General features: G+C 32.8%; 5 protein-coding genes across 10 annotated transcripts in view; 3 read left to right on the forward strand and 2 right to left on the reverse strand.

Moving 5' to 3' along the window:
• Nucleotides 1–22,155, forward strand: part of LOC124947781 — a 214,979-nt gene that overhangs the window by 93,468 nt on the left and 99,356 nt on the right. The gene's annotated exons all lie outside the window — the stretch shown is intronic.
• On the reverse strand, nucleotides 232–14,518 carry LOC124947776 (laccase-4-like). 4 transcript variants are annotated; one of them, XM_047490388.1, is made up of 10 exons: nucleotides 10,297–10,365; nucleotides 8,029–8,597; nucleotides 7,722–7,821; nucleotides 6,859–6,979; nucleotides 5,819–6,029; nucleotides 5,098–5,493; nucleotides 3,823–4,194; nucleotides 3,367–3,639; nucleotides 1,045–1,260; nucleotides 232–463 (listed from the first exon to the last, which is right to left on the reverse strand). In XM_047490388.1, exons 2-10 carry the CDS (start codon nucleotides 8,150–8,152, stop codon nucleotides 312–314), a joined length of 1,965 nt encoding a protein of 654 aa, XP_047346344.1. In that variant the 5' UTR covers nucleotides 8,153–8,597; nucleotides 10,297–10,365; the 3' UTR covers nucleotides 232–311. The 4 variants fall into 4 exon arrangements, with proteins under 4 accessions (XP_047346344.1, XP_047346346.1, XP_047346345.1 ...); XM_047490390.1 differs by lacking the exons at nucleotides 8,029–8,597; nucleotides 10,297–10,365 and adding an exon at nucleotides 14,317–14,518; XM_047490389.1 differs by lacking the exon at nucleotides 10,297–10,365 and having other exon boundaries at nucleotides 3,367–3,636; nucleotides 8,029–10,228.
• LOC124947780 (transcription termination factor 3, mitochondrial) lies at nucleotides 15,162–17,374 on the forward strand. The gene is made up of 2 exons (XM_047490401.1): nucleotides 15,162–16,711; nucleotides 16,802–17,374. Exons 1-2 carry the CDS (start codon nucleotides 15,760–15,762, stop codon nucleotides 17,077–17,079), a joined length of 1,230 nt encoding a protein of 409 aa, XP_047346357.1. The 5' UTR covers nucleotides 15,162–15,759; the 3' UTR covers nucleotides 17,080–17,374.
• On the reverse strand, nucleotides 17,169–21,940 carry LOC124947782 (endoplasmic reticulum-Golgi intermediate compartment protein 3). 2 transcript variants are annotated; one of them, XM_047490412.1, is made up of 8 exons: nucleotides 21,815–21,940; nucleotides 20,547–20,705; nucleotides 20,340–20,456; nucleotides 19,660–19,700; nucleotides 19,469–19,539; nucleotides 19,164–19,387; nucleotides 18,915–19,043; nucleotides 17,169–17,894 (listed from the first exon to the last, which is right to left on the reverse strand). In XM_047490412.1, coding segments are annotated over exons 1-8 (1,080 nt in total). In that variant the 5' UTR covers nucleotides 21,816–21,940; the 3' UTR covers nucleotides 17,169–17,556. The 2 variants fall into 2 exon arrangements, with proteins under 2 accessions (XP_047346368.1, XP_047346367.1); XM_047490411.1 differs by having other exon boundaries at nucleotides 21,164–21,909.
• Nucleotides 18,064–18,913, forward strand: LOC124947788 (reactive oxygen species modulator 1). 2 transcript variants are annotated; one of them, XM_047490424.1, is made up of 3 exons: nucleotides 18,064–18,219; nucleotides 18,444–18,580; nucleotides 18,705–18,913. In XM_047490424.1, the coding sequence occupies exons 2-3, from the start codon at nucleotides 18,450–18,452 to the stop codon at nucleotides 18,811–18,813; spliced, it is 240 nt and encodes a 79-aa protein (XP_047346380.1). In that variant the 5' UTR covers nucleotides 18,064–18,219; nucleotides 18,444–18,449; the 3' UTR covers nucleotides 18,814–18,913. The 2 variants fall into 2 exon arrangements, with proteins under 2 accessions (XP_047346380.1, XP_047346381.1); XM_047490425.1 differs by having other exon boundaries at nucleotides 18,105–18,297.

Consider the following 22,155-nt stretch of genomic DNA (forward strand, 5'->3'; position numbering starts at 1 on the left):
ACAACCCTGTTCATCAGCCTGATCTCTTTTTTTCCGATTTTCCGACGGTAGTATTTCGATCGAACGGAGAAAAATAATATTGGTTAGATTGACACCTCGGACGAGTCCGAGACTTGACGTTTTGCGTCATTCTTTTGTTCGTTGGCCATCGGCTTACGATTAATATCGATTAAAAATAATTAACATCGCGAACGTGATAAATGTGAATGGTTCATTGTTAACAAAAAATAATATTATCCCAGCGGCGAACATTTAATTTTACATTATATACAATTATTTACAAATCGTTTATTAATGAAATATAAAGTGGTCTATATCAGAAAGTAATCGGGTCCGATGAAGGAGCCACACTTTGGGAAATCTTGTGGCGCTGCTATCATCTCATTAGGTTGACCAACTTGTAGGATAACATCGAGGCCACGGGTCCAATCGACAGCGTGTTCGTCTCGCAGCATCCAATATCCTAAATTCGACGATATTCAATATTAATATTGAGTATGAATGCGATCAGAGATTACTATCGTGAATGGATATTAATAATCGAATAGATTTAACGCATAAAGCTCGATTCACACATTTCGCTTCAATCTCCGTTCCGATCAAATTCAAAATGTGTTTTGAATATTATTGTATGTAATTTAAATGTACACGTTCACGCATTTCGATTTAGTCTCAGTTCAGTCACCGATCCGTCCTATTTTCTCTGTGTCTGGTATCCGTCCGTGATCGGTCGGCAACGATAAGTAGTTTTTTCAAAACTATTTTTCGTCTATGAATTGTCTGCGAACAATGGAGATCCGCCTATCCCCACCTTCTACTCCCTCCCTCTCTCTCTCTCTCTCTCTCTCTCTCTCTCTCTCTCTCTCTCTCTCTCTACGTCTACTATGAGTAGGATTCGTATAATATGACTGGCAATGTAACTGTATTGAATTGATATGTGCCAATGTAAATGACTAAGCTGTGATTGAAATGATAGAACCGAAAGGTTGAACCGAGACTGAATCGATCTTAAATGATTATAAATCGTAAGCTTTTGAATATTACCAGGATTATTAGCTTTAAATCTGAGAGCGACAGCGCCAAATTTTGGCACTGTTATTGTGTCTTTCGACGGTGCACAATCCAAATTACGGAAGAAAAGTAATTCCTTCCTGTCAAGATGCTTAACATCATCCAGAGACATGCTTCTACCAAATTTTTGAACTCCGACAACGTAAAAGTTGTATCCATGTAGGTGGTAAACAAGATCGTTCATTCCAGCTAAAGAAAGATGATAAGATTATGATTAAGCTTTTTTTCAAAATTATTCAAAAATGCTTCTTTATTGTTAAAAGTTGTAATTTCCTTTGAAGCGATAAAAAACAAAAACTCGATAAAAGAAACGACACATTGTAGATTGACATATTTCTATTAGACGGGCAAAATAATAAATTAGGACAGAATTATTAGCTTCGTGGAAAAGCACTTATAATATTTACAATGAAACATGTAAAACGCCTTACATTATGGACATTGATAACATACGTCTCGTCCCCATTGAACGATACAAAATATACATCATAATCAATTTAGAGATATTCTTTTCTTTTTACAAATTACGACATATTATTTCGAGCAAAATTTTCATCAGAATCTCAGGTAAAAAAGCGGGGAAAAAAGTAGAATTGATTTGTACGATTAAAACGACAAAGCAAAGGACAGCATATGTAGAGTATATTAGCGTTAATTCATTTTGTCTTGAACAAAATTTGACTTATACTCTTCTGTCCATCCCATGACTGCTCTTCCTCGTCGGATAAGTGACGCACGTCACTAAAATCACCCATCTCTGTCTCTCTGCCCCCCCCCCTCTCTCTCTCTCTCTCTCTCTCTCTCTTTATCACCACAAGTAAAGCTTCGGAAAACCCGATAACTACTGCAGGCGTGCAAGGTGAGCTGTTTCACCATGGTCAGATGACGCAATGGATCGGACTATTATGTCGGCTTATTAACCACGTTACTGACGAGGGATTGCGGTTCTTGGCAAGCCGCGCTGTATCTAGGAAGAAATTCAAAATTGTCGAAATCTAGGACGAAATAATTTGGAAAGAAACTATTTTTGTCCGTTAGCAAAATGAAGGAGCAAAAATATGTTTGATCTTCGGCAAGCAGCGGACAATCGATTTATGCCGTACAATGTGAATGCATGATATCGCGCGCATATGATGCATTCGAAGAGGAATAACAGAAGAATTGTAGCTGCGCCCGAGCGGAATCACGTCACGAATCCCAATTAGTGCGACTAGATGGAGAATACGTCTGCCCCTCACAATTTACAAATGGCAGAGTAGGTTTTACGTCTGCATGAGATTTGTCTTATCGGAAAGATATGGATTGACAGAACAACTCATGAAAGAGTGAAACAACAAGTAGGAAGGACAGAGTGAAGGATCAATATTTTAAGCTTTCGTAGAAAAGTGTAATAAAAAAGTCTGACTGGTCAAGGACCAATGCAACCTATTACAAGTGCAAGATATCCTATCTCCCTTTCTCTCTCTTTTTCTCGAGTTCTCTATCGATCATTAAAAATTATACGAACTTTTGCAAAAGAGTAGGATTAAAAATAGGTACCGGCGAAACAACGAAGACAAATGAAAAACTTATAATTGTTATTATATATTCTAATTAAAAATTCTCACATTATTATTCCTTATTATAATTCCACATTGTGATATTTTCGTTAAATGTAATATCAAAGCATGACACACGAGTATAATGAATTTCGAAAAATTTTCCCTCTTTTTTTTTGACAACTATTCTCAGATTAAAGGCGAAGGTGATAATTTCTAATTAACGAAACTACTCTGTTTCTATTTTGTTTACTTACTCCAACGTGAAGTACCAATACGTGCCTTACACAATGACCTACTTAAAACTCGTCGTTTAAGATGATACAGGAAAGAAACCTTGCTAGCCACGGATTTTCACTTTCCACGTTTGCTTATAGGTTACGGAAAATGACGTAACGATTTTCCTCGTGAAATCTTTTGTGAATTTCACTCAACTATCTCAAGACGAATATTTGAATGCGAAGAAAAGAAAATACTCGAATGGTTGGTTCTCTGATAATTAACGTAAAGAGAAAACACGATAGTCGGCGTTTATGTTTTTCATTATTAAATTTGTAATTACGTAAAACTTGCGATATTCTATTTGTTCCTTTAGAAAATTAATTTCTAATCGTCCTTAGTTAGCTCGCTCGAACGACTTCAGCTACTCCTCAACAATTTTGCAAAATTGCTGTAGCTTTAAGCGCAACAACAATAATGAAATATTTATTCATCATAATTATATATAATATTAAATATTACCGGGCAAGTAAGTTACCTTGATCCAAGAGAATTATTTCCATAGTCGCTCCGAGAGGAATATAACGTATATGAACGCATTCGCAGGTTTCGTTGGCTTCTCCATTACCACCATTGTGACAATTTCGCGAGGAAGACGCAGTTTCGTTGTTCTCATTATGATCGTCTTCGTCCTTTCCCGTGCACAGCAAGCCTTTCGGTATGTCACCGCTTTGCGTCAATAACGGTGACGAAGGATAAGTAAACGTAACATTGTTCACATTTAAGGACTTTATATCAACGCCGGCATCTTCTAAAAAGATAACAAATTACATAGATCTTAGCTTCGTTGTCGTTGACGCGTATTGATTATCCTTTTGAATTCATTTAATTATATTATAACAAAAGTACGTTCTAATGTTTTTCTTCTTCTCTGAAATTTTAACGAAATAAATAAATTGTAATTATTTGAACGTGAATTGATATTTGAACTAACCTACTGAATCGGTTGACTGTATCACGTTATTAATCGGTAGGTAAATGGTCAAATCGGTTTTGGTAGTAAGAGATTTCGGCATTTTACGCATTCCTCGAACTTCGTTGATACAAAGATTCTCAGGATTGTTGCATGCCTCATCGTAAACGGTCGTCATCGCGATTCGATTCGTCTCCATTTCCTGATCTTCGCTTTGATCGACCGTAATGTCGTCCGAATGAATACTTTGTAAACGATCCACAGGACTCCCTTTGTATTTTACAATTGCAGCACCATAAACAGAACTTGTTCCGCATTTCTTTGGCGTATTTACGTTCATCCAATAAGAGGAGATCTTTTTGCTAGCTTTTAATATGAAATCCGCTCTCTCGCCTGTCAAAGAAACTCATAACGTAAAGATAATGCAAAACTTTTTAATTAAAATGTCTTTATCGTTTTGTAATTCACTAAGAAATTTAAAGCCAATGAAGAGCATTGGTGAATATACTTAGCAAAAGGCATGACAGGTAAACATCTTCGAAAATGGATTATTGTGAGAATATGATTTATATGACTCGGTAACTATGCATTGGAATATCGCGCCCGGCAACACTTTACACATCATTGATAATGTTACAGGAGAAGACGATCTGCCAATAAAAAAGTTTTTTGAAAAGTCTTCTCGCGAGAGATAACTCGGTCGTGCATGCATACATGCATGGATTAAACCTTTGCCCTTGCCTTGGGCTTTCTCTCGGTTAAATCTTACAGCGACTTTTTTTTTCTTTTTTTTTTTTTTTTCGATTAAACGAACAGAAGACTGAATGGTGATTGGATATGATATTAAATTGAAATTTAATTGTATATCAGAATACTCTAATTCATCATGCCGATAGAGATTGTTGGTTCGAGTACATTATCAAATATTGTCTGTAAAGGATTGGAAAATGTTGGGCGCACAAACAAATATATTAACAGCCACTAGGTACTTAGGGATATTTCATTCTGATGGATGACGCTCGCAAAGAAACATTATCGATCAAGAACGATGGCTATCTTCAGACATAATATATTCCCGTAAATAACGATGGAATATCAAGCAAAAAGCATCAGGACTGATGAACATGATAACGTTAATTCCAAGGAATAAACAAATTTCTCAGTAAATATAATATTTTGACGTTATCAGGACAACTTTTCAATTATAAAAATTCAAATCAATAAAGGGATCAATATGATGATTGAAAGGATTAAATCGAATAAATCGATCGTTTCGTTATTTGAATTTCGACGAACCTTTTGCTAAAGTAATCGATGTAACGTATCGAGGTTCGACAGGCTGACCATCCAAAGTTATCAAGTAAAGAGAATGATTATCAATAGAAATTGTAATGGGACAAGATCCAGCGCCGCCAGCGTTGGCAGCTCGAAAACGATGACGTCGTCCGGGAACGACGGTAAACGTCGTGTAAGGAACTTTTGGTCCATTCATCTGCCGTCCTTTACCATTGACGAGAAGTATCGCTGGCTTTGTATGACCATGATCGAGTGACATTTCCGGAGAATGCTGCCAGTGCGTAACTAGTATCACGTGGTTCGGGTCATCGACATCATAAAAAGCACGTTGAGGATCGCGAATATCTGCTTGTCGGACTATCAACGATCCAAAAACGCCATTCGTTATGTCGGCACCTGGTAGAGAAAATGGGATAAAAGAAACAAAAATTTACGAATTTATCTTTTGCGCAATTAAAATGTCTCAAGGAAACGTCTCGATTTTGGCCATGTCCGGTGAAATCGACAATTATCCTTATCAAATTGATCACTAAATAGATAATAATTCGGGTTATTTAAACCTTTTTTTTTTTTTTTTTTTTTGTTATGTAGAAATAACGTGAAAGATAAAAATTATTATACGAAAGAAAGTATATATAGTGTCTTACAGCCGAACCAGTTATATGCCTTTTATATAAATAAATTGATCTATAAATCTATACGGCTATAGAAAGATATGAACCTGCATGTGCATGCCATAGATGTGTGCCAGCAGCTGACGCTCGAAACTTGTATTGAAAAGTGGTATAGCTTGGTATTGGACACTGCGTTACCAACGGCGTACCATCCATACAGGGTGTTTCAATTTGGGATTGTCCACGCCAATGTATCGAGGCCGCTTTACCTGGAAGTTTGTTAACTACGTCCACTACTAAGATATCGTTCTCGCAAACCTGCAATGACAAATTCCTTATCTTAATTGACATTTATCAAATTACTAATAGTCAGAAGAATGAGAATCCCCTTATTTCTTATATCCTATTATTATTCTATGGGAAATGAATCATTTTCTGTGAGGAAAATAAAAAAGAAGAATAAACAAGTAAATAAATAAATAAACAAATAAATACGTAATCAATATTGATGGAACTTCGTCAAGCGTAAAGTCACATCTTGTATAGTTTAATTTTATCGTTTAGTTTCTATAACAGATAAAAAGTGATTCGATGGATCGACTAAATGCATATAAAAAGGGGAAGAACTTGTGACATTTAAAAGCAACACTGAATACTGCCTCTAATCGATAGCCAATCAATTTCGACACCTATAATGTAATTTAATTTCTAACGAATAATTAATCTAATTACGTAATGTGCTTATAGCAACTATAGTACATATTAATCTACTAAGTACGCTCAGCTTGAAAATCTCAATTGTTTAAAGCAGATATGAGATGTCAATTAAAAAGCGTATTCTATCGGTTACACATAATTAATTGATAAATAAACACAAAATCTGAATTATGAAGTAAATTGCTAAAATGAATATTCCATAAGAAATATGCTGCATTAAAGCAATTTGCTGTTTCTTCAAAAATAAGCGTAAAAATGATCAGACTTACGTCAAATGTACAACAACAATAACATTAATACTAATAATAACAATAATAATAATAATAATAATAATAAGAATAATAATAACAATAACAATAATAATAATAATAATGATGATGATGATGATGATAATAATCCTTATTTAAATAACTCATAATCATAATTTTACCTGTATACTGGGTCCTGGCATTTGTCGATTCGCCGTCATAATAGCCCGCCTTTGTCCATCCGCTGATACACAATTATTAGCCAGACAAGCGGTCTCGTTCGATAAGCAATTTCCACATGATCTAGAAATTCAATAAATTTCTTCCTTTTTTATTTTTCTTTTCAGACGAGAGTAATAATAACGAATAGAAAGTAAACACTTTGTTAATTGCACAATCAAAATTTAATGCATAGAAAAAGAATTCTTTTTTGATAGAATTTTGCTTTATATCTCAGAATTGTCTGATTTAATACGTAAAGAAGAAACCTTTATTACTGGATTTTCGATTAAATATTTTGCGGTTGATCCAAGTTCTTCCGCGTTGCGTTATACCCGTTATACCAGAGAAAATTTCATAACATCCATTACGACATTTAGACAAATCACGGCTAATTATGATTAAAATATAGATATGTACATCCGTATGAGATAACCGTGTGACTAATCGAATGAAAGAAATAGAAAAGAAAAAAAAAGCGGGGCTATGGTTGGTCTAATTCGATAATGTCAGTCAGTCAAGATAGTTAGTCAAGATATTGTTAGTCCAACGTATGACAACGAACGGATATCATTTCTCTCGCGATCAGTATAAATAAAAAAGAATATATGCGATAAAATAGTTTCTACTCTAGCAAATAGCAATTAATATTAATATTATATTATTAGAGGAATTCAAAATAAAATAAAAAATCAATGGCATATTTATACAAAGACACGACGAAGAAGATCACATATAAGCCTTTCTTGTTTTTCAAGTTCATCGGATTAGAAAAGAAAATTTCTTATAATGTAGGAGAAAAAGAGAGAAAGGGATTACATCTTACTTGCTGAGAGATTGGAACACTTCCAACGTAAGTTTCACCCGACAAATCATTGGCCAATCTAAATGATGACATGGTCTGTCACAGGATAAGAAAGTTTGTTCTGAAAGAAAAAAAAAAAAAGAAAAAAAAATAAATAAATAAATAAATAAAAAATTCACGGTTAATAATTAAAAATCATAACTTTCTAAAAAAGAAATCATTGAAGGAACAGGAAAGTTGTTCGTAGAAAGTGTCAAGTCGGCTATAAATCGATGAATGGTTTTGCTGTTTTCTGAAATGACAATGAACGAGAGAGCTTCGAACTTACTGGGCTTATAATTATTTAAATGTAGAAATGTTGCAGCAGCAGCGATCATCGTCACTACCACGAAGCACCTTAGCACATAGGTGCTCGGTGACACCGTTCTGCTCGCTTCCTTAGTAATATACATCGTCTACCTAATTTTTTTCTTTTTTTTTTTTTTTTTTTTTGTTACGCAACGATAACAACTGGTGACGACATTTTAATGTTTATACTAATTTCTATATTAAACGCTTTCGTTCGGCCTATCTCCTTTTTGTAACGTTAATTTGCCGTTATATCGATTAAATTGACTTATTGATTTTTATTTTTCCCTTTTCAATTTCTAACAATATTTAAATAAATCGATCACTCTCATTATTAAAGTGTACAAAGTTTTCGAACATCATGTTTCATCCAAATTTTTATGACGTTATCAACGAAACAATTAATATACTTTGGAATAATATGAGAATCAAGTAATACTTATCTAATATATTATAAATAAATTTGCTTTTTAATGAATATTTCGAAAAAAAAAAATCGATTAACGTAGAAAACGACGAAATTGGGACGTCGAGCAGGTGAAGACACATCTGATTATAAAATAATAGGTAAACTTTTAATTACATGTTTTTAATTTCAATTAGCCACGTAAGAAGCTCTTACAGAAAGCAAAAGAAATATAAAAGAAAGCCACGAAGCTTAATATTATTTATCGATTTCATAAACCTGATCTCGTGTCAGTAACGTAGCAAGCAAAGCTCTTCGTAATTCCTTTCCAGACGTTTATATCATCCACTAAATTATATTGAAGCAAAATGATCCTCTAGAAAGCTATAACGGTGAGTGCATGTGCTAGTAATGAATGAATAATGGACCCACCGCTCAGGGGTAAGAAATGGAAAAAATTTAGATGATACTTCTATTCGTTCTTGACCGTAATTATTTGATATTATACTATGATGTAAAAATTTAAATGACCTTGGCGTAACACGTCGTACAAAACGTGTACAACAGTAAATTACGATTAATTTTGCCTTCCGTAAATCGTCATTTATATCTAAGCTTTTAGAATTTGAATTGAAATAATAACACTAATGAATTTAATAAACTTTGTGTTTATCAGACGATAAAAGTGAAATTTCTTTATTTAATTTAATTTAGTTTAATTGAATTCTTCAACTTTCCAATTCTCATGTTATTTTAGAGATAAAAGGAGAGAGATAGAGAATCGAATAATTACAAGTTATATTAAAAATATCAAGAATAACATATTTATATAAATATATTGTTTCATTCTATTTTTCATTAAATTTTTTTTCAATTCGATCGAGATAACTGAAGTAACGCATCCATAATTAAAGCTGACCTTGTCTCGTTTTTGTATAATTTGATTGATAGGTAAACATTGGGATTGGTGAAAGGACAAAGAGATCTCGAGAGACAAAGAATGAGTCGAAGAGAAATTAGGAACGGATGGGAGAAGGAGAGAGAGAGAGAGAGACGAATGAATGAGAAAGTGAATAAAATAAACGCATACATTTACGTGCACGGCTATATTGTGCTCTATCTTCTTCTCTCTTTTCTGCCTCTCTGAAGATACATAAAGAAATCGAAACGTAACCTCTACCTAACTCTCTCTCTCTCTCTCTCTCGTCCTCTCTCCTTCATATCATTTTGTTCCGTTTCATTTAGGTTTCACTTTATACCGTTTCATTTCGTCGCCAACTCGCTATAGAAGTCTCATTCGTAAAATTCTCAATCAACATGAATCATAATAAATTAATACGATTAAAATTAGAATCAGTTAAGTATAATTGATAATATAACTAATTTTTTACCCTACGTTTTTACTGTGTACAATTTATGAATTACTTGAGCTTTAAATATTAGATATATTCCTTTGATATTTTTTAATTTAGTATTTAATATTTTTACTTTATTAAATTTTATGCATCCTCTGATATTTGATTACTTTGTCTCAATCATTTTACAAGTATTTGAAAATATATACAATATCAGATATTATTTGGCAAACATCCATCTTCCCTTTCAGAAAATTATTATGAAATACTATCACTTGCGAATACCGCCACCAAAGCTGATGAAAAAGAAAAAAAGAAAATTAGAAAATGAACGAAAATATCGTATGGCATGCATGATATATGTAATATCATCGAAGGATCAAAAAACAGTTGGATAAGAATAATGAATTAGAAAGAATTCGATCGGTTGATTAGTAAAGGAAAGGAAAACAAAAAAAGATCAAAAAAGGTTAATATTTCACTGCACCACTCTGTCGACGACCACATAAATTAACTTTGAGTACGACAAAGTCGTAGATAACTTCGCGCTCTCCCGTCAACGACTGACGAGGTATTCGCGCACAAATTTCGTTTACCGAACATTTCTCCATGTGTTGTCTTTCTCTTTCTCTCCTTCCTCTTCTCTCTCTCTCTCTCTCTCTCTCTCTCTCTCTCTCTCAACACACCTGCCTTTATAAAACTCACCGATCATCCTTTCATTTTTACTTTTTCTCTTATCGAATATCCTTTGATAAAAAAACACAACTGGTTTCGTATTTGACTTAACACTTATTCGCGTAGAATCAAGATGTTCGAATTGACCTGCAAGAAATTCGAAGGCGTTGCCTCCGAAGAGATGGCGAAATGATCAGTGAAAGTTACCCTGAAGCTATTTCTTGGCTCCGCGAATACACGTGCATGTATGAACCGTTGAGAAGACATATATATGGACACATATACGTATTTACGGTCGACCAATGAGAGAATATTTTTCGTGTTGTCTCCTTCTCCCACCCTCGCCCAAACCCACAGATCACACACACGCGCGCATCTTTAAACTCGCATACTCATTCAGATATACTATATTTCTTTTCACTTCGCTTTTAACACAACTACACTTTCATATCGTGACCTTTCTCTTTCTTAAATCTCCTTTGCTCGTTGTACTTTCGATCGACTGAGCTTTTCACTTTCACTAGAACTTTGTCCAATAAATTAAGTCAAGAATCGCAGGTATGTGAAAATGAAATTGACAAAAAGTTTCTTTCTTTGATGTTTAGAAACATTAGAAATGTTCCTCAAAGCGAGGAAGATAAAGATAAGGAAAGATGAAAGCAAAAATATGTTTACCGCCAAGAGAATGATTTTTCAAAGCGAAAGCAAATATTAAGACGAATGGATTTTCAATTCTAAGGGATAAATCATATTACTTCGATAAAATGGATATAAAAAAGAAAAAGGCATAAAAGAAAAATAAATTGTTTAAAGGTGGAAAAGGTTTAAAGTGTCGCTTTCTTTAAAATGTTCTTTAAAATCTTTGAGGAATATTTTGCTTTTACATAATAACGAAAGGGTCAAATAGGGTTAATCTCATACATTTAGAAATTACCTTATTACCGGTAACGCTTTCTACTCAAGTGCTACTTTCGATGATTATATTTGTCATCAATAAAAATAAACGTAAAAAAATGAGTTGGTTACAAATCTTTATAATACACTTGACCATCCATTTTGATTCTGGTTTAATGAAAAAAAAAAAAAAAAAAAAAACAAAACAAAACAACGAAAGGAAAGAAATAGAAACATTGTTAAAAAAAAAAGTGACTTTGGATTAATTTCTACTTCAAGAAGAATACCTTCCATAAGGTACGACAAAAATCTCGTTCTCACCTTTCGATAAAAGGCATTATATATCTCCTAAAGAAAATGTATTACATATTATATATACACGCGTGACACTTTGTAGATTTCGAAACACCGGAAAAGGCATACGAATTGAATGCTGTTATTATTAAAACTCTCTAACGAAAAATATATATATATATATGTATATACATATTGAGGTGGTGTAATAACTATTACCACCTCAAATATCATATCAGCAATAATACGTGTGCACTTGTGAAAAAGTATGAATACGTAGTTCATCTTCAACCATTCATCTTTTTCCATTAACATTTTTTTCTGATTTCAAGCAAAACAAGACATTTTTGCAATATATCTCGCGGACTAATTATTTTTGTATAATGTTATGTTTTTTTATTCAGATTGGCACAAGGAGTCAATAAGCGTAAAAAAAAATCGGTTCGATTTAAAAGTAATACCGATGATCTTGAATCCTCGTAAGAAAAATGACTTTGAGACAACATTCTGTCCATCGGCAGACGTAGAAATGATCTAACTTTGTCCTTTGTAAGTATTTTTTCCATAAAATCGCAAATAACTATATACATTTGAAGTGATAATAATTATTGAATCGCCCGGTATATTACCTGAATAGGAATATTTAGAACACGGATTAACAGACCGTAGCGATATTAACGCAATTATAGACGTGTCGTATTCAAAGAGTTATCCTATCGAGAAAAGCATTATAATTTTGCCATCGCGAATTATATAGTTCACGTGGATAGTGATTATCAACGAGATAACAAGCTCATTCCTGTAAAATTGAATGTTGTCATTGAGTTTTGATCATGCGTACGGTTGATTATCTTATCAGAATCGCTCAATATCGCAATGTTCGAATGATTTGTTCAATAGATCGATCGAGAAAAATGTTGACGAAGCCATTATATCTTGAATCAGTTTCAACAATTCGAGACAAGAACGCTTTATAGTATATAAAAATAATTTTCGAAAACGGCATTAAACACGTTTCCTTATATTCGACATTATATATATTTCCTGGCTATATACGATGGCGTAACGTAAGAACAATTTCACGAGAAAGGCGTTTTTTACATGTTCACGTACGTAACTATGTCTCGTTTGACTACCCGTGGCAATACTATTTTACGACTAAAAGATTCAATTTAACATCCCATTGTTAGTTTTTTTATTCGTTCTTTCACTTGGAACTTTTCTTACCTTCTTACCTCAAAGATATCTTCGAAGGATAATAGAAACGATAAAACTTTCTCGTTACTCTCGATTATTCTCAAATGCTCTTCCGCTTGTAATAAATTTACTGACACGGGTACAACTACGGACGGTTCGTTGATTTCGAGAGAAAAAAGAAATATCTATGTCGATAAAAAAAAAACGATTGATTCCCGCGATTATTTCTCTGATAAAAGATGGGAAAAGGAATTACCTAAGATTTGTCAAAAGTGCATCACAAGGAAAAATCAAGAAGATAAACTCGAAATCGCCGGTGTCCTAGTAAAGCGACAATGATGACGGTCGTTTTTTGCGAGCCATTAATCCTTCGTAAAATTTCATCACAATGGTGTCTCGATGACAAGACGAAAGCGTTGACGCGTTGACTCTCCTTAAAAGCGAAAGGAAATTTGGGTGTTTCACTTTTGCAGATACAACGCTTTCACGTTACTACTTTCGATCTATATATGTATATATCTATATATGTATATATCACCTTTTAAGAATGAAATTTATTGTTATTATGATTCGAAAGATCCTAATAAAAAGTTCGTATGAAAATAATAACGATAATTTATTATTATTACTAAATCTCATTTATTATTATTCGATGTATTATTGTTAATAATGAAATTGAAAGGAACACGCTTTTTTCTTATGTTTATGAATAAACGATATTCATAGGTGAAAACATTTCTAATATATCGAAGTCGGCCAGTTAGATTCGAAATCAAGTCGGTATATATTGGATAATTATGCTCTTTTGAAATACCGCAAAATATAATATTTCAATTTCTCTCTGGTGTTTTATTCGATCGTATACGTATTAAGGTTTAATCGAGTGAAAAAAAAAAAAAAAAAAAAAAAAAAAAAAAAAAAAAAAAAGGCATCCAGCGTTCACGCACTTTATATCCTTGACCATGATCGTGTTATAGCACAAGTGATAGGCTCCTTGCAGAACGGATACAGTGCAGGCACCCAGGTCATTCACCTGATGTTTATTACAACTATCGGAATACCTATACCAGGTAAGTAACTGTATCGTCTCCCATATCTATTTTCTTTGGGATTAAATTGTTTTTTTGTTTTAACTTCATGAAAGTAACTTTCAAAAAAAGATATATGAATAAAGTTTGATTTATCTTCTACGCGTACGATCGATAAAAAGGTTTATAAAACGATTTTCAAGAGCATCACTTATCGCTCTAACTAAATCTATCTACATTCTACAGGAAGTTTAACATTTCGGTCCATTGTAGATAATTTCTAACGCCTGTTGGCCATATACGCAATCTTTATTACTTTTCAAATTAGGGCATATTTTTAATGAAAAATCATGAGAAAAAGGTCTGAGGAAATATAAAAATAAAAGAAAGAAAAAGAAGATCTTTTTTAATAAACTTACCCGGTATTGGTGTTAAATAAATAATCGTGGCCACGACGGACACGAGACCAACGAAGATGGCACATCTCAAAAGCATCCTCTCGTAGAATATATATTTTAATCTTTTTATAATTTATCTTCCTGAGAATAATCTTCAGGTATTAGGAATTCTTCTATCTTCGTAAGAGAACTTATCGTAGAGAGTCTTGCCGGTATCGTAGTCGCGGATACACTAGCGGGATACAAGGAAAGTTCATTGCCAAAGAGAGAGAGTTGATGTCCGATTAAAAACGAAGAAAGATCTGTTAGTCGCGAAAGAAACGAGTACATAAGAGTTTATCCTATTTACGACCGTAATATTCTTGCCTTCGAATGTCTTCCTGGATCGAACAATAAAAGGAAAAGGAAATATATTAAAATAATTTCTTATTGTTTTAATCCTCTCTCTCTCTCTCTCTCTCTCTCTCTCTCTTCATATGCATTTAATGGTTACGGAGATAAAAATTATATCTTCGTTACGTACAACTCAAAAACAAATCATAAATATTAAATATATTCTCACGGAGAAAACTAACTCGACTCCTCATGTTTTTATGTATGAACAAACAACATTCATAGTTTTATATTGAATTATAATTTTTTTCTTATGCCGATTAATTAATTACATTAAGTTCTCTTTATATACATCACGTTATGATAATACGAAATAATGAGAAAAAAATTTAACGATTGAAGAATATGAATAAATTAAAAGAAAATGAAATTTAGAAGAAACAAAGGGTCAATTGCAACTCCTTCGAAATTGTAATTCGCGTTGACGGAGCGACATCTAGTGGTAAATCTTTCAAGTTTTACAAAACTACGAACAAACGGGGGGCCTATACAATGTCGACAATGCAGATCATAATCAAACATAGCAATAACCTCCATTGGAGTTCGCTTTTGGATAAAAATTAATGTTCGACCGATTTATATCATTTAAAAGAAAAAAAAAAAATTAAAAATGAAACGAATATGTACCGTGTGTGATATTAGTATTGTAACGTAACGTCTTCTAATAGATAAATAAAAGTCACGCAAATTATATCTATATATATATATATATATTATATCTATTCTTGCAATGCATGGCAAGTAAATGGCCGAAACGATAATACGAAAATAACGACATCAAATGAAAGTTTGATAGTAAAGGAAAAACCGATAACCTGATCCTATGGGTCGTTCGATTACTTATTTTTATAGGATTTTTTAACGATCCTAAAAACGGTTTACGTCGAAAGATCATTATCACCGTATTTTGATAGAAACACCCATGTCCGTGATATGGTTATGTTATCAAAACGTGGCGTTTAATTATCATTTTACCGGATAGTGGGATCTCTTCAAACCTATAAAATTAATGTTCAAAATGCATATGTAAATTTCATGTGTTTTAATTTACAATTATAAAACGCAATAAAAATGTGGTCTATGCGTTGTTATGTCTGCATTCGCAATGCGAAACAAATTTATGATATAAATACCAATGCTTTACGCTTTTTGTCGTCGCAAAGTATTAACAACATTGTGAACTATGACAAAAAGGTAGAAAACGTAAATAATTCGATTAGGCCCAATACACGTCCTTTAATGATTACATCTCAATTTGAGGAACGAGATTTGAATGAAAAAACTAATAACTTAACGAACGAGATTACGCCTGTAGAGAATCTAAAAGAAGTTGAATCGAACGTTTCTAACTCAATACCAAAACTAAAACTTGATGTAGAAGATTTGGGTATCTCCGATGAAAATATCAAGTTAGCTAAAGCTTTGGACACGTGTACCGAAGATCTCTCCGACATTGGACAATATCAACTTCCCAGTTATAATATAGCAAAATATGCAAACACCTCAGATACTATACAAAGATTGATGAAGCTTGGCGTAGAATTGTATAAACATGAGACCAACGTAGATCTGATGGAATTTTTCTTATCTAAAGACTTTGAAAGGGATCTATTCCCATATATAAGGTTCTTACACGATTGCGGTATACCCGGTGACTACTTTGGCAAATTCCTCACCAAAAATCCATATATCTTTAAACAAGATATGGATGATCTACATACAAGAATAAGATATTTGAGATTTCACCAATTTGACATAGAAATGATTAAAGTCATTCTTTGTAAAAATCCTACATGGCTGAATTATTCCACGAGGAGTATAGATACTAAGCTAGGATATTTTCAGGACAATTTTCATCTGACCGGACAAGAAGTAAGACAATTGACTGTAAAAAATTCCAAACTAATAACATACAAGATGAGTCATATAATGGAAAATACATTTGCTATAAAAGAAGAAATGGGTTTCAATAAGATCGAAAGCAAAGTTTTACTAATGACGCAACCCAGATTATGGATGAAATGTAAGAATTTCAATCTTCAAATAAAATAATACAATCTATTCCGTCATTTAATTCGTAACTGAAAATTCTAACTGTCTCTTATATTTTTAGGTAGAAAAAATATAACGGATACGTTCGACTATGCGCATAATCAGATGAAATTATCTCATCAATTTATTTTATCTCAAGCATACGTCTTGTTGTGCAGAAAACGTAGACTGGAGCAGAGGCATATGTTTTTGGTGAAGTTGGGTAGAGCGCAATACGATCCAACTCTACCGTTGTATGTTTCACTCAAGTCACTGATTTGTGGCACGGACGACGAGTTTTGTCAAAATGTAGCAAAAACATCCAGCGATACTTATCAATTATACCTAAAAAGTATATAAGTGTCTTACGACTAATTCAGCTATTTAATAAAAAGAAGAAGAAGAAGAAGAAGAAGAAAAAAAAAAGTATTTTTATCGATAAGCGCCTCCTCCTTCGTATTTTCCTTTTATTACATTTTTGTATTTCTTTTATCTGATTTGTTTTTCTTGGTATTTACAAACTTGGTATACACAAATATTTTACATCGCAATTGGTCTGGACGATTATTATTGATGTTCATGCTGTTTGTTGCTGACGATTAAACAGTCCAAAAACGTGTAATAAAATGATCAGCTTTGCTGCATACAAAGTTCACTTCTTTTTTTTTTGCGAGATTCTTCTGTCATGTGGTCACAACGTACGGATTGAAGATCATATATGTATATATGTATATATATATATATATATGAATTGTCTTTGTGCGAATAAAAAATCGAAAAATTCCAATATAAAGATGCGCGCACTTCGAAATTGTCTTTGTTCACACATTTTCCAATCTAATTGTATTTTCCTAGTTCAATTTTCTTTTGTATCGCTCGTACTGAATGATACAAGAGCGAATCTATCAATCCTGCTACCGTGAAAACGCCGCCGATAATGGCACAGGTGTTGGTCGCAAAATGTCCAAAAGATTTTGCCTTTTCCGTATATTTGACCATCAAAGGACTTAATTCGTAACTGAAAAATATTCCAGGCATGCCTGATTCGCCGGTGAACAGAGAAACCTGCTTCGAATGCCGCGTTACAGAAAATTGATTTGTTAAAAGTGTTGAACCATCCGCACGCACATAGGTAGTCGGTACAATTTTTATGTAATGGTAAAACATCATTGCTCCTGAAAGCAAAAAAGTAAAAATATAAGTAATATAGCGTCATGAATTAAGTGTAATTAAACTCTTAGTAGGTTGTTCTCATTCAAATAGCCCGCCATGTGAACATCGATACAGCGATATCAATCGAGACGGAAGTAACGGAAACACATGTCGCTACTTTTTCATTTTTCATCTCGCAAAACTAATATGGCGCCTCAAATATCGTAATACAACAAGTCGAGTCCCCGGTTCTTTAAGCGCTTTTAACCAAAAAAAGAAGGGGAAAAGAAAAAAAGAGGAAAGAAAAGATTTAAAGCTTTATCGAGTGACTTAGTACGAGGTTATACGGTACGTACGGTTAGCAACGATTTGCTGAGCTAAATATTAAAGAATCGTGAAAAAATTTGTCTCTTTCTTCATCCAGAGGTAACAATTTATTGTACATTTGTGGTTAACTAGTTCTTATAAAAATGAAGCTATGAGAGAAAAAAAAAAGGTCATTAACAAGATGACTAATAAAAGGTTTTAATAATAAATTTAATATCAATGTCTATCAATTTAATGTCTAATAGATCGCAATGGCAGTTATACCAGGTACAGTGCAGCAGCAGAAAGTTTCTTGCTGGGATAGGATTACAATGGGTTTCACTATGGGTTTCTGCGTAGGTATGACCTCTGGTGCAATTCTAACAGGATTTGCAGCATTCAGGTATATAAGAATATATATATATATATATATATATATATATATATATATATATATATAATTCACTGAGTAAACAAAAAGGGTCGTTCAAATAGTGTACGTTAATCGATCTTTGTTTTGGATTTAGATATGGATTGAGAGGAAGAGAATTGATAGGCCATCTTGGTAAAAGCATGGTACAAGGTGGAGGTACATTCGGCGTATTTATGGCTATTGGAATGGGCATAAGATGCTAGTATTTTAAAGATCATATAAACAGAGCGCACCTTTAACTTAACATAAGATTATAATACAAAGCATATTGTTGATTTCTTAATAAAATACTTATTAATCATACCTTCCCTTGCAATTACAAGAGTGTCATCCATCGGATTTGTTTTTCCTGGTATATTTAATCCAAAACTTAAATGGCGAATTTTGTGGGTCATGTTGAATTGAGACGAAGAATAGGGCTGCACATCGTGTACTGTAAAGAAATATTTCATTTCTTATATCTTATATCGTGGCCTAATAAATGACTTGTATGGTTATATAATTAAATTCATAAAGTTGATTTAATGGAAATTAAAAAGTCACGTTGACATACCATGTACATGATTAACGGAGAAACTATCACCTGGTGCAATATGAAAACTTCCACCCACTCTATTTACCTCCATATAGCCATAAATTTGACAGCCTTGTGTAAAAGCATGTTTCATCTTTTCTACCGATTTATCATTCTGACATTGTTTTATCGTAGATGGGACAGGAAGAGCCCATTGCCTAAGCCTATATGCTTCTTTCACGTCTTCGCACGTATTACAACATCTAAAAGCATTAATGACATTTATATAAAAGTGAAAGTTCTTCTTTGTAAGAAAAACTTGGCAAATTTACAAGGCAACTTACTTTATACCTGACGCTTCATTGGCCGCTCCATAGCAATCTCCACATGTCTCAGCTGTAATATTTCCTATTGTCTATAGAAAAATATATCGATTTTCTTTAATGGAAAATAATTAAATATTTGCGAGTTGTGTGATCGGTAAAACGATAAAACATCAATAATTATAGATAAACGAAGAAAATTATTCAATTACCTTCTCTGTAGTTTTACTTAGAGCCTTTGTGTCTGTAATATCTATGGTACAATATAATAATTAGATTATCTGGCGTTACACATTGTATATAATATTAATTGGACGTAATATATAAATGTGTGAAATATATTGTATTCTTCTTTTAAGAATTCTTTAGCAGTAAGATTATAAGACTAGTAAGATTATAAGTAAGGTATAATATTATTGACTATTTTAATCATCTACTTGTCTATTAACAATGGTCTCATTGAAAATCTACAATGATGACAACTTCCTCGTCATAAATCACGAATTGCTCCTATATTCTCTACGTAGAGATACGTATGTTTTATCTTCCTCGAAATAACACTTTTCAATAATTGTTCTTTAGAAGATAATGCGATCTCTGATTGACGATCTTACGTTGGTGCATCATAGTAGCGCCACCATAAGAATCTACGTGAAACGAGCTATGGCTTTAAACGTGGAATATAATTGTAATTATATTCATCATTGTTTATCTAAATATCATTCAGAATTAATATAATTTTTCACGATTATATTTTATTATACGTCTAATCTTTAATATACGACTAATTCTTGTTCGAATTAGGAAATTGTCAAAGTATTTTTAATTAACTGGCATAGAGGGTAATAATGCTTTGATTAAATGTTTTGATTCGAATCACTTGTACACATACTTGTTTTTTGTGGATCTTCTATAGGTTTTCCACTTAAATCCAGACGCCGTTTAAATATATTATGTTCTATTTGCAAATGTTGTTCACCAGTTGTGTCCATGGCATCAATCGATAGAACTAGAACAAATTCCCAACTTTATTAGTATCATTTTCGGGCATAAAAAGTCGTCTTCACATAATAAATAAGTAAAAAAATCTTATACTCACGATCGCATGATATTGCAGGGACTATTATATCCAAATTAATTCTTAATTTTGACCCTCTTGATGTATCAACGAACAATTCTTCACTTAGTGTAGGCGTAAGATAATAGTTTACCTCGGATAAAAATAATATTCCCATGATAATGGTACTAATGATAGTCACTGAAAACAAATGTGAATTTTATAGGATCTCCAACTTAACACGCATAATTACTTGATTATTTCAAACAAATTCGATTGCTCGCTATTATGTTCATTCAATAATAATCAAATGTAAACAATATGTATTGGCCTTCGAGAGATGCGATATTCTTTCTCCTTTGATCATTAAATAATATTATGCGTGAAAATTATGTTAGTAAAACCATCATGCAGGAGTATAAAAGAAATATATGGGTTTGATAATGGATTAATCGTTCTTTATAAGGATAAACACAAAACTTTTAAGGTTAATTGAACACTTTTTTTTAGTTCACAATAATAAAGGAAAGGCAATCTGTTGAATTGCTCAGATAAAAGAACGTTTAACAATTAAGTAATAAATATTACGAAATGACGTTAAAATTTGGAGCAATTTGACGAAACGTCATGTTCTAACCTATAATACAAACATATATTACCGACAGCACCGCTGAATGTTCTAATGAGAATATCGGCCTCTTCGCGCACCTTTGGGTGCACGTCCAATTGTCGTAAAATTTGCATCCTCGAAAGTATAAAATTTCAAGGATATTAGAAATAACGCGAGCCACCTTGCACCGGTTATATTGTCGGCGTGTTAACGCAATTGACACATAACAAGACTATTCAAATGAAAATGAGTCAGAATAAGCGCCACCTTGCGTCGTTCCAAATCGAGATGGCGGTAAATGAGATTGGACGAAATCGCAATATATTTCAATAATTATAAAATTAAATGCATCGATTAATTTAACAATACTTTCGTTGTTTATAATTAAATGATACATCTTTACAATAATCTCGATCATGTAATTTTCAAGTTGTTACATACTCTGACTCAATTTATAATCTTTCGTTTGTTCATTGTAAACAATAGTCAAATCTTTGGTATTAATATATCGAATATATGTAACGTATAACCTAACGGACGGATCACACAGATATCTTATTGTTTTGTATTGTACCGTTAGGAGCCCTTCTTTGACGAGATATCTCACATTTCTTACGTACGAAAAAAAATAACTAGCTATCGGTTAGTAATAAAATGACTGGTCCGCAATGTATTATGTTATATGCATGCCTCTACATACTGCCTTGATATCCTCGTAGTAATAATGGCGCTGAAGTCGAACATGGTGGAACTCTATGCGTGGATAGTACGATGTCTATGCGCTCTCTCTCTCTCTATCTATCTATGAAAAATAATTATGATGTAACAAAAAAGTGTAGCTGTTGTGGATAAAGTATGTATAAATTGTTAATAGAATGCCATTAAAATGCGTGCGATGCTTGGGAAAGAAGATGAAAATTACTTAATTACCTCTGCGATATGAAAGAACTGAAATGAACGATCTAAATCATAAAAGGAGTATGATAAATAATGAAACATTATTTTAAACGCATTGAAAAGTCAGGTTCGAGACCATTATCG

This window comes from Vespa velutina, chromosome 3 (assembly GCF_912470025.1).
Source record: "Vespa velutina chromosome 3, iVesVel2.1, whole genome shotgun sequence".
Classification (NCBI taxonomy): domain Eukaryota; kingdom Metazoa; phylum Arthropoda; class Insecta; order Hymenoptera; family Vespidae; genus Vespa; species Vespa velutina.